General features: G+C 38.4%; 1 protein-coding gene across 4 annotated transcripts in view; it reads left to right on the top strand.

Annotated features, from left to right (window-relative positions):
* The window catches only part of LOC131993918 (spectrin beta chain, non-erythrocytic 1-like), a 141035-nt gene that overhangs the window by 77978 nt on the left and 50557 nt on the right, over positions 1-12500 (top strand). For 2 of the 4 annotated variants that reach the window (XM_059359994.1, XM_059359993.1), the window contains 4 exons: positions 5618-5791; positions 8398-8489; positions 9344-9424; positions 11390-11505. In XM_059359994.1, the coding sequence (XP_059215977.1) occupies positions 5618-5791; positions 8398-8489; positions 9344-9424; positions 11390-11505 (463 nt within the window). Of the gene's footprint in view, positions 1-1043; positions 1060-5617; positions 5792-8397; positions 8490-9343; positions 9425-11389; positions 11506-12062; positions 12082-12500 lie in introns of those variants that run through there. The other 2 variants (XM_059359995.1, XM_059359996.1) reach the window with 2 other exon arrangements.

The raw sequence follows: 12500 nt of genomic DNA, 5'->3' as shown, positions 1-12500 counted from the left end.
AGACTGGTGGGTTTTATTCTGAAGGTCCTGTCAGGAGAAAGACTGGTGGGTTTTATTCTGAAGGTCCTGTCAGGAGAAAGACTGGTGGGTTTTATTCTGAAGGTCCTGACAGGAGAAAGACTGGTGGGTTTTATTCTGAAGGTCCCGTCAGGAGAAAGACTGGTGGGTTTTATTCTGAAGGTCCCGTCAGGAGAAAGACTGGTGGGTTTTATTCTGAAGGTCCTGTCAGGAGAAAGACTGGTGGGTTTTATTCTGAAGGTCCCGTCAGGAGAAAGACTGGTGGGTTTTATTCTGAAGGTCCTGTCAGGAGAAAGACTGGTGGGTTTTATTCTGAAGGTCCTGTCAGGAGAAAGACTGGTGGGTTTTATTCTGAAGGTCCTGTCAGGAGAAAGACTGGTGGGTTTTATTCTGAAGGTCCCGTCAGGAGAAAGACTGGTGGGTTTTATTCTGAAGGTCCTGTCAGGAGAAAGACTGGTGAGTTTTATTCTGAAGGTCCTGTCAGGAGAAAGACTGGTGGGTTTTATTCTGAAGGTCCTGTCAGGAGAAAGACTGGTGGGTTTTATTCTGAAGGTCCTGTCAGGAGAAAGACTGGTGGGTTTTATTCTGAAGGTCCTGTCAGGAGAAAGACTGGTGGGTTTTATTCTGAAGGTCCTGTCAGGAGAAAGACTGGTGGGTTTTATTCTGAAGGTCCTGTCAGGAGAAAGACTGGTGGGTTTTATTCTGAAGGTCCCGTCAGGAGAAAGACTGGTGGGTTTTATTCTGAAGGTCCCGTCAGGAGAAAGACTGGTGGGTTTTATTCTGAAGGTCCTGTCAGGAGAAAGACTGGTGGGTTTTATTCTGAAGGTCCTGTCAGGAGAAAGACTGGTGGGTTTTATTCTGAAGGTCCCGTCAGGAGAAAGACTGGTGGGTTTTATTCTGAAGGTCCCGTCAGGAGAAAGACTGGTGGGTTTTATTCTGAAGGTCCTGTCAGGAGAAAGACTGGTGGGTTTTATTCTGAAGGTCCTGTCAGGAGAGAGACTGGTGGGTTTTATTCTGAAGGTCCTGTCAGGAGAAAGACTGGTGGGTTTTATTCTGAAGGTCCTGTCAGGGGAGAGACTGGGGGTTTTATTCTGGAGGGGTGGGTCAGCAGGCAGGGCTTTTATTTTGAAGGGGCCGATCAGCAGCAGGGCTTTTATTCTGAAGGGTTAATGGATCCTCTTACCCAAAATATTTTGATTTTTGTCCTGATAACACGAATCTGTTTGAAGCCATCAAAGTAACGTAAAAAGGGAGAAATTAAATGTGGATTTTATTCTCTAAATCGCTGTAATAAACGTGTTATTTTAATATTTTTACATGCAGATTAAGCTGCCGGGATTTGCTGGAACATCAGAAAAATATGGGCAATTAATTTAACAATGGAACATTTTTCAAGCAGAAAAATGGGAGAAAATGCTGTTTTCTATTAGGATCAATGGATGGAGGAGATAAAGTGTAAAAATGTAGTAAAATAATTTTAATAAACCAGAAAAGTTTTTCAGGATAAAATAGAAAAATGACACGCATTAGATATATATCATCTTCTACTCTTTCAGTCTAAAATCTGCTCATTCACATGAAATAATTTTTCAGAGTAATCTGATTACTGAAGGTTTCTCTGTTTTATTTCTTATCTGCTTCTGTCAACAGAGACTTCATGACTTTATGACTCTAATAATTATTAACAGGAATAAACACTCACACCTTCCTCTCTGCTCCTCTCAGCCTCACAGTTAAAGAGGCAGCAGGTTATTATTATTATTAATATTATTAAAAAAGACCATTGACATTTTTGGGGTAATTCTACGTCTTTTTTTGGTCATTTTGTATCATTTTTTGTCAATTTGTGTAATTTTTTTTGTTATTTTACGTCATTTTGTCCTTATTTTGTAGTATTCTGTGTCTTTTTTCTGTTATTTTATGTCTTTTTTGGTCATTTTTTTTCTCTTCTCTTCTTTGTGTCTCCTACTATTATTATTATTCTGTCTGATATAATATAATATACTTTTATAAACGTTTGTTTTCTTTCAAAAATCAATTTGTTGCAGAAAGAAACTGTAAAAACAGACATTATCATAAAAAGTTAGAATTTCCCTACAGTCCTGGAATGCATCATAGGTTAAGAAAGTTTCTTTTAGAAAAAATAGAAAAATCTGATATTATTGTGACTTTTCCATTTTGTCCTTTTAACGGACAAAAAATTACTGAATTAATTATTTAATCAGAATACTTCAATATGTAGAATATGTGGAGCTTTGTGTCATTTTGTGTCTATTTCGGTAATTTTACGTCTTTTTTGTTTTGTTTTTTTTTGTCATTTTTGGTCATTTTGTGTCTTTTTTCTGGAATTTTACGTCTTTTTTGCATTTTTTGTCATTTTTGGTCTTTTTGTGTCTTTTTCTATAATTTTACGTCTTTTTTGGTAATTTTTTTGAAAATAATTTTTGGTCATTTTGTTTCTTTTGCTGTAATTTTATGACATTTTTTGTCATTCTACATCTTTTTTTGGTAATTTCGTGTCTTTTTCTATAATTTTATGTCCTTTTTGGTCATTTGTGTGTTTAGGTCAACATTCAGGACACTTGTGGTCACTTGGAAAAGTGTTTAAATATAAATTCCATTTTATTCCCATTTTTAAACAATAATTAATAATTGTAGAGCAGCAGGACTCATAGATTCCTCTAGATTAGACATGTTGCAGTGAAACACGAGGACACGTTGAATCAGAGTCACTGAGTTCATCCTTCACTTATTAACAGCTGCTTCATGTTGATTTATTGATTATATTACTGGAGTTCTTGTTATTTTCTGCAGGGAACCACTGAGAGATGAGACGTAGTAAATAAATGTGAGCTCACATCGTCCATCAGGATTATTATGATATTAAATTATACTTTATACGGTTTCAGATTTAACTTGAACTCTGCAGAAACTCACACAGTCGCCTGATTCTCTTTCTCTCTTTCTCTTTCTGTCTCTTTCTCTCTTTCTCTTTCTCTCTTTCTGTCTGTTTCTCTCTTTCTCTCTTTCTCTTTCTCTCTTTCTGTCTGTTTCTCTCTTTCTCTTTCTGTCTGTTTCTCTTTCTGCTCACAAACATTCAGAGTTTCATCCCACAGCGAGACTTCAGCCAGACGAGCCAAACTCTCTCTCCTTTTCCTTCTCTTCTTTTCTTTCCTTCTTCTTTTCTTTTCTTCTTCTTCTTCTTCTCTTTTCTTCTTGGTGTCTCTGCAGCGTCTCCTCTCTTCCTGTCTTTTCACCAGCTGTCAAACACTCAGAGAGAGAACAGACTCTGGTTATTTTACATTAATGCTACACTTTATTTATTCACCTTGAGATGTTTTGTGTCCAGAAGAATTTTGTGTTATTTTTTATTCATTTTCTTTCTTTTTTCAGTTATTTTCTGACGTTTTTTGGGGTCATTTTACGTTTTTTTTAGCCATTTTGTATCATTTTTTCGTCATTTTGTGTCTTCTTTTTGTCATTTTGTGTAGTTTTTTGGTAATTTTGTAGAATTTTGTGTCTTTTTCTGTTATTTTCTGACATTTTTGGGGTCATTTTAAGTCTTTTTTTTGTTATTTTGTCCTCATTTTGTAGTATTTTGTGTCTTTTTTTCTGTTATTTTCTGTTGTTTTTTGGGTCATTTTGTGTCTTTTTCTCTCATGTTCTGTCTTTCTCTTCTCTTCTCTTCTCTTCTCTTCTCTTCTCTTCTCTTCTCTTCTCTTCTCTTCTCTTCTCTTCTCTTCTCTTCTCTTCTCTTCTCTTCTCTTCTCTTCTCTTCTCTACTCTTCTCTTCTCTTTTGTTCTCAGTGTCTCTGTCTGTCTCTCTTCCTGTCTTTTCACCAGCTGTCAAACACTCAGAGACAGAACAGACTCTCTGGTTATTTTACATTAATGCTTCACTTTATTTATTCACCTTGAGACGTTTTATGTCCAGAAAAATTTTGTGTTATTTTTTTCGTCATTTTCTGGTCATTTTCTTTCTTTTTTCAGTTATTTTCTGATGTTTTTTGGGGTCATTTTACGTTTTTTTTACTCATTTTGTATCATTTTTTCGTCATTTTGTGTCTTCTTTTTGTCATTTTGTGTCTTTTTTTTGTCCATTTTGTGTCTTTTTTTTGTCCATTTTTTGGGTAATTTTGTAGAATTTTGTGTCTTTTTCTGTTATTTTCTGACATTTTTGGGGTCATTTTATGTCTTTTTTGGTAATTTTGTGTCATTTTACGTCATTTTGTCCTCATTTTGTAGTATTTTGTGTCTTTTTTCTGTTGTTTTCTGTTGTTTTTTGGGTCATTTTACATCTTTGTTGGTCATTTTGTGTCTTTCTTCTCTTCTCTTCTCTTTTGTTCTCAGTGTCTCTGTCTGTCTGTCTTCCTGTCTTTTCACCAGCTGTCAAACACTCAGAGAGAGAACAGACTCTCTGGTTATTTTACATTAATGCTACACTTTATTTATTCTCTTTGGGACGTTGTGTGTCCGGGCAGAGAGCCAGCAGCTGTGAGGCGTTCAGGGAGAATCAGGAGAAAGGAGGATCAGTGACAGTGAGACGTTCGGGGGCGTCCGGTAGTGAAAGGACTCATTGAGAAACTTTGAGTGTTTTCGTGGAGGCAGAACGCCTCCAGACAGCAGAAGAATCTCTTTCTGCTCTTTTATTGGTTCTGATGAGAACATTCAGCTGGGAACACACAGAGAGATAAACACACACAAACATTCATACAAATAACCAAAATAAAGTGAGAGGCTGGAAACATGACAAAACTTTGATATCTAGAATATGTGGAGAAATGTTTTTTAGTCATTTTATGTCTCTTTCTGTATTTGTATGTTGTTGTTTTTTGGTAATTTTACATCTTTTTGTCATTTTTGGGTCATTTTACGTCATTTTGTGTCTTTTTGTGTCATTTTTTTGGACATTTTACTCCTTTTTTTAGTAATTATGTGTCTTTTTTGTGTCATTTTATGTCATTTTGTGTCTTTTTTTTTTTAGTAATTTTGTGTCATTTTACATCATTTTGTGTCTTTTTGTGCCTTTTTGTGTCATTTTACGTCATTTTGTGTCTTTTTTTTTGTCATTTTGTGTCATGTTGTAGTATTTTGACTCTTTTTTTTTGTAATTTTGTCCTTTTTTACAACATTCTTGACACTTTTGGGCACTTGGAAAAGTGTTTATATATAAATTCCATTTTACTCCAATTTAAACATTTTTTTTTAAAAATAATTATAGAGCTGCAGGATTTTATAAGTTGCAGTGAAACACGAGGACACAACACATAACCAAAATAATAATCAATAAAACCATGTTAAATGTCTAAATATCAGCTCTATAATTAAACTCTTATCAGATATTTTTGTTGTTATCATTATATTTGTCCAAACAAATGAACCTTTAGTTGAACCAGACATTAAAATGAACAAGAAACTGAAGAAAACCAGGTGGTCTAATAATCTTTTCCATGACTTATTGTTTATTAAAAGTTGTTCTCTGGTTATGAAAGTGTTGTTGTGAAGGCGATCAGCTGTTTCTGCAGCTGTTCTCCTTCACACTTCCTGTTTTTTCTTCTTTCTGGAGGTTTTAAATCAATAAAAACTGTTTTTGTTTCAGCCCAAACCCACGAAGGGCCGTATGAGGATCCACTGCCTGGAGAACGTGGACAAGGCGCTCCAGTTCCTGAAGGAGCAGCGGGTTCACCTGGAGAACATGGGCTCCCACGACATCGTGGACGGGAACCACCGGCTGACCCTCGGCCTCATCTGGACCATCATCCTCCGCTTCCAGGTGAGACGGCGCCACCGCCACCGCGGGCGGCGGGGGCAGAGGGCGGAGCCTCGGGCTGCTGCTGCTGCTTCATGTTGCAGCTGATGAAGCTGAAACCTTCAGAAACATGAAACTAATTCACCAAAGTGGGTCAGATGAGACAGGAACGCTCTGCTTCAGATGGTTTATGAACTTTTTTTATAGTGCGTAAATTAAATAAAGATTACTTTTATTACAATTATTAACCATAAAATAAAATCTTATTTTTTTCACAGTATTATTTAATTACTTAATGGTCTTGAATGTTTAATTAATTCTATAATAAATTAAAATAACACATCATATAGTTAAATTAAAGGAGAAGGAGAGGAAACAAGGAGAGGAAAGAAGAGAAGGAAAGGAAAGAGGACAGGGAACAAGTAGGGGAAAGAGGAAAGGAAACAGCGAGAGGAAAGAGGAAAGGAAACAGCGAGAGAAAAGGAAAGGAAACAAGGGGAGGAAAGAGGAAAGGAAACAAGGAGAGGAAAGAGGAAAAGAAATAAGGAGATGAAAGAGGGAAAGGAAACAAGGAGAGGTAAGAGGAAAGGAAACAAGGAGAGGAAAGAGGAGAGGAAAGAGGACACAAAACAAGGAGAGGAAAGGAAAGAGGAAAAAAACAGAGATGAAAGGGGAAAGGAAACAAGGAGAGAAGAGAAGGAAAGGAAAGGAAAGAGGACAGTAAATGAAGAGAGGTAAGAGGAAAGGAAACAAGGAGAGGAAAGAGGAAAGGAAACTAGGAGAGGAAAAGAAAGGGAAGGAAAGGAAACAAGTAGAGAAAAGACAGGAAAGTAATCAAGGAGAGGAAAGAGGAAAGGAAAGGAAAAGAAAGGAAAGGAAATGAGGAGAGGAAAGAGGAAAGAGAAGGAAATGAGGAGAGGAAAGGAAACGAGGAGAGGAAAGAGGAAAGGAAACTAGGAGAGGAAAGGAAACGAGGAGAGGAAAGAGGAAAGGAAACTAGGAGAGGAAAGGAAACGAGGAGAGGAAAGAGGAAAGGAAGCGTTGACGGCGGCGTGTCACTCGGGGCGATGATGTCATCGTTAGGCGAACAGTTGGAGGATTTAGATTTTTATAAGCCGCGAGGATTAAAAAACTCTTTTTAGTGGGTTTAAATCCTGCAGAGGACCACAGGGTGTGTGTGTGTGTGTGTGTGTGTGTGTGTGTGTGTGTGTGTGTGTGTGTGTGTGTGTGTGTGTGTGTGTGTGTGTGCAGCTGTTGGAGGCTCAGATCGTCTCCGTCAGCTGAAACTGATGCTGTCCATCAATGAAGGTGAGGCGTCGGGTGTTTGTTTGTTTGTGTGAGAGGACAAGGTGTCGAAGGTTTTTAGAGGAACGGGGACGTGTTTGAGTAGTGGGGACGTGTTTCAGAGGTCTTGTATGTGTGCAGATGTTTCTTCAGAAAGTGAGGACAGCTTTTAGAAAAGCTTTGAGTTATTTTGAATGATGCTGCTGGAATCATTTACTGATTACAGTTTGTTTGTTTGTTTGTTTGTTTGTTTACATGATATTTCTGCGATAACGACAAAATACTTAAAAATATATTGAAATTTTATTTTTTTTATCATTAAAACTGCAGATCAGTGTTACTGTTTTTGTTATTGTTTCTTTCCTTTCATTTATTTTCCTCTACTTGTTTCCTTTCCTCTTCTCCTCTCCTTGTTTCCTTTCCTCTCAATCCTCTACTTGTTTCCTTTCCTCTTCTCCTCTCCTTGTTTCCTTTCCTCTCAATCCTCTCCTTGTTTCCTTTCCTCTTTTCTCTCCTCTCCTTGTTTCCTTTCCTCTCAATCCTCTCCTTGTTTCCTTTCCTCTTTTCTCTCCTCTCCTTATTTCCTTTCCTCTTTCCTGTCCTTGTTTCCTTTCCTCTTTCCTCTCCTCTCATTGTTTCCTTTCCTCTTTCCTCTCCTCTCCTTGTTTCCTTTCCTCTTTCTCTCCTCTCCTTGTTTCCTTTCCTCTTTCCTCTCCTCCTCTCCTTGTTTCCTTTCCTCCTTTGCTGTCATCTTTCCTCTTTTCTCTCCTTGTTTCCTTTCCTCTCCTTGTTTCCTTCCCTCTTTCCTCTCCTTGTTTCCTTTCATCTCACTCCTCTCCTTGTTCACTTTCCTCTCTCCTCTCCTTGTTTCCTTTCCTCTTTTCTGTCCCTCTTTCCTCTCCTTGTTTCCTTTCCTTTCCTCTTTCCTTAACTCATGTCCTTTCCTCTCACTCCTCTCCTTCTTTCCTTTCATTTTTTCCTCTCCTCATTTTCTTTCCTCACTCCTCTCCTTCTTTCCTCTCCTTCTTTCCTTTCCTCTCCTTCTTTCCTTTCCTCTTTCCTCTCCTCGTTGCTTTCCTCTCCTTGAAAGAGGAAAGGAAAGAGGAAAGGAAAGAAGGAGAGGAAAGAGGAAAGGAAACAAGAAAGTTGAAAGTGTTGCATAAAATAATTTATTCAACCTTCAAACGTGAAGAATAAAGTTTAATTTGTCAGCTTTAGTTTCTCAGAAAGACTCTTAGAGACAACATCTGATTTTCAGTTTGTAATTTAACTCTGAATAATAACTGTGTGTGTGTGTGTGTGTGTGTGTGTGTGTGTGTGTGTGTGTGTGTGTGTGTGTGTCTCAGATCCAGGACATCAGTGTGGAGACGGAGGACAACAAGGAGAAGAAGTCGGCTAAAGATGCTCTGCTGCTCTGGTGTCAGATGAAGACGGCCGGGTGAGTCTCAATAATACTCTGGAACATCCTCAGCTCTCTGATTGGCTCTAACAGACCAGACTACATTACCCATCAGCCACCTGGCCACCTGATCCCTGATCAGGACAAACATATTGATAGGGATTTATTTATTTCAGCCTTTTGTCTTTACAGGCTGATAGTGTGATCATTGATCAGTGATCAGATAGTTTAACTGAAGAACAAACAGTCAATCATTGATTAATGTTAATTAGTTAATCAGAGTTTATTGGTTATTGACGAGCTTTAAGTAAAACTTTATCTTAAAATAAATTACAACAAAACGCCTGTTAACTTTAATCCAGTGAACCAAATAAACTGGCTGGTAATCAATAAATGATGAGTTTGAGAGGAGAGGAAACAAGGAGAGGAGAGAAGGAAAGGAAAGAGGGAAAGGAAACAAGGAGAGGAAAGAGGACTGGAAACAAGGAGAGGAGAGGAAAGGAAGGAGGAGAGAAAACAAAGAGAGGTTAGGAAAGATAGAGGGGAGGAGAGAAGAGAAGGAAAGGAAAAAGGGAAATGAAACAAGGAAAGGAAAGAGGGAAGGAAACAAGGAAAGGAAAGTAACTGAAAGAGTGGTAAGATGAAAGGAAATGGGGAAAGGAAAGGAAACAAGGAGAGGAAAGGAAACAAGGAGAGGAAAGGAAAGGAGGAGAGGAAAAAGGACAGAAAACAAGGAGAGGAGAAGAGGAAAGGAAACAGGGAGAGGAATGATGAAAGAAAAAGGAAAGGAAAGAGGAAAAGAAACAAGGAGAGGAAAGAGATTAATTAATCAATAACAGTGTTTATTTGTTTATTGACAAGCTGTTTGTGTGTTTGTTTGTTTCTTCTCTCAGATATCCAAACGTCAACATCCACAACTTCAGCACCAGCTGGAGGGACGGGATGGCCTTCAACGCTCTGATCCACAAACACAGGTACACACACACACACACACACAGGTACACACACACACACACACACACACACAGGTACACACACACACACACACACACAGGTAGGAGACACACACACACACACACACACACACACAGGTAGAAGATGCACACACACACACACACACACACACACACACACACAGGTAGAAGATGCACACACACACACACACACACACACACACACACAGGTAGACGATGCACACACACACACACACACACACACACACACACACACACACAGGTAGAAGATGCACACACACACACACACACACACACACACACACAGGTAGGAGACACACACACACACACACACACACACACACACACAGGTAGGAGACACACACACACACACACACAGGTACACACACACACACACACAGGTAGAAGATACACACACACACAGGTACACACACACACACGCACACACACACACACACACACATAGGTAGGAGATGCACACACACACAGGTACACACACACACACACACAGATAGGAGACACACAGATAGGAGACACACACACACACACTCACACACACACACACACACACATATATATATATATATAATTTTCTAACCCTTTTTGACATATATTCAGTTGCAGACTCATATAAAGATAAAATACTAAATGTTTAAACTGATCAACATTTATTGTCAGTAAACAGTTTGATGCCTTCAGGTTTTATTGATTTGTTTCAGTCCAGCTGATGAACATTTAACAGGAAACATGCTTTGGTTCTCCTACAACATGTTTGTGTTCTGATATGAATGTGAGATGTCAGCTGTTCTCCCTGCAGCAGAACCCTCCGCTAGAACATTTACAGTCATGTGTGAATGTATTTATTAGAGAGATCAGACTCTGTTAGCTGCTCTCAGCTGATCAGTCAGCTGATCAGTCAGCTGATCGACCCTCAGAAACATTTCTTTATGCCCATCACAATCAATAATATGAGAACATCACGCTGAGATCACAACAAACAACCATTCATCTCCTGGAACGATCCACATTTACTGGATCTAAAGACTCTAAAGACTGTTGGAGGTTCTTGGTTCCTGGAGGGAAATATCCTCAGATATCACTCATCCTCTCCTCATTTCCTCATTCCTCTCCTCATTTCCTCATTCATCTCCTCATTTCCTCATTCATCTCCTCATTTCCTCATTCCTATCGTCATTTCCTCATTCCTCTCCTCATTTCCTTTGCTTTGCTTTCCTCTTCTCCTTCCTCTTCTCGTTTCCTATCATTTGCTCTTTCCTGTCCTTATTTCTGTCATCTTTCCTCTTCCCTTTCTTTCTTTTCCTCTCCTCCTTTCATTTCCTTTCCTTTTACTTTCTTTCCTCCTCTCCTCTCCTCTCCTCTCCTCTCCTCTCCTCTCCTCTCCTCTCCTCTCCTCTCCTCACCTTGTTTCCTTTCCTCTTCTCCTTTTTTCTTGTCATCTTCTTTCCTTCCTTATCCTTCTTTCCTTTCCTATTTTCTTTCCTTTCCTTTCCTTTCCTTTCCTTTGCCCTCCTCTCCTTCTCTCCTTTCCTTTCATTTCCTTTCCTTTCCTTTTCTTTCCTCTTTTCTCTCCTCGTTTCCTTTACTTTTCTATCCTTTCCTCTCCTTGTTTCCTTTCCTCTTTCCTCTCCTCTCCTCAACTTTACTCACCTTGTTTCCTTTCCCTGTTTCCTTTCCCTTTCTTTCCTTGTTTCCTTTCCTCCCTCCTCTGATTTTAACCAAACACAATAATAAATAACAATATTTTTGACCAGGGTTAGAGATCGAGGGTTGAGGATTCTGAGAATCGTCTCCTTCTGCTCCATAAATAAAAGTCACAGAAAGTTCATTTTAAACTAAATAATGAATAAATAAACTGAAACATTTGGGTGGTCCTGGCTGTGGTTCTGTTTTCACTGATTGATTATTAAATGTTGTTGTTTGTTGTTGTCTTGTTGTTGTTTTCAGACCGGACCTGATCGACTTCGACAAGCTGAAGAAGTCCAACGCTCACTACAACCTGCAGAACGCCTTCAACCTGGCGGAGCAACACCTGGGCCTGACCAAGCTGCTGGACGCAGAGGGTCAGTAGACATACATATATATACATATATATATATAGAAATATATATATATACACACACATATATATATATATTTATACACACACACACACACACACACACAGCAACACCTGGGCCTGACCAAGCTGCTGGACGCAGAGGGTCAGTAGACATACATATATATACATATATATATATAGAAATATATATATATACACACACATATATATATATATTTATACACACACACACACACACACACACAGCAACACCTGGGACTGACCAAGCTGCTGGACGCAGAGGGTCAGTAGATATACATATATATACATATAGAAATATATAAATATATATATATATATATACACACATATATATATATACATTTATACACACACACACACACACACACACAGCAACACCTGGGACTGACCAAGCTGCTGGACGCAGAGGGTCAGTATACATACATATATATACATATAGAAATATATAAATATATATATATATATATACACACATATATATATATACATTTATACACACACACACACACACACACACAGCAACACCTGGGACTGACCAAGCTGCTGGACGCAGAGGGTCAGTATACATACATATATATATATAGAAATATATAAATATACACGCATATATATATATATTTATACACACACACACACACACACACACCCTTACAGAGGAGTGTGTAGCTGGTTGGCTGCAGGAGGAATCAGTTTGTTTAAATACACCAGAAAACCTTAATGACAGACAGTTTAATCTGTTCGTGTTGTCATTATATTATTATTTTACACATTTACATCATCATCTATCCTATTATTCCTATTATTGCCTTTCCTCCAGTGACACGTTGTTATAATATCTAGACAGTGTCCTCTTTCCTTTCTTTACTCTCCTTGTTTCCTTTCTGCTTTCCTCTCCTTGTTTCCTTTCCTCCTTATTCTCCTTGTTTCCTTTCCTCTTTCTTCCCCTTGTTCCCTGTCCTCCTTATTCTCCTTGTT

Source organism: Centropristis striata, chromosome 20 (assembly GCF_030273125.1).
Source record: "Centropristis striata isolate RG_2023a ecotype Rhode Island chromosome 20, C.striata_1.0, whole genome shotgun sequence".
NCBI classification, from domain to species: Eukaryota; Metazoa; Chordata; class Actinopteri; order Perciformes; family Serranidae; genus Centropristis; species Centropristis striata.
The sequence above is the reverse complement of the archived record's forward strand: the minus strand, read 5'-3'. Positions and strand labels throughout refer to the sequence as shown.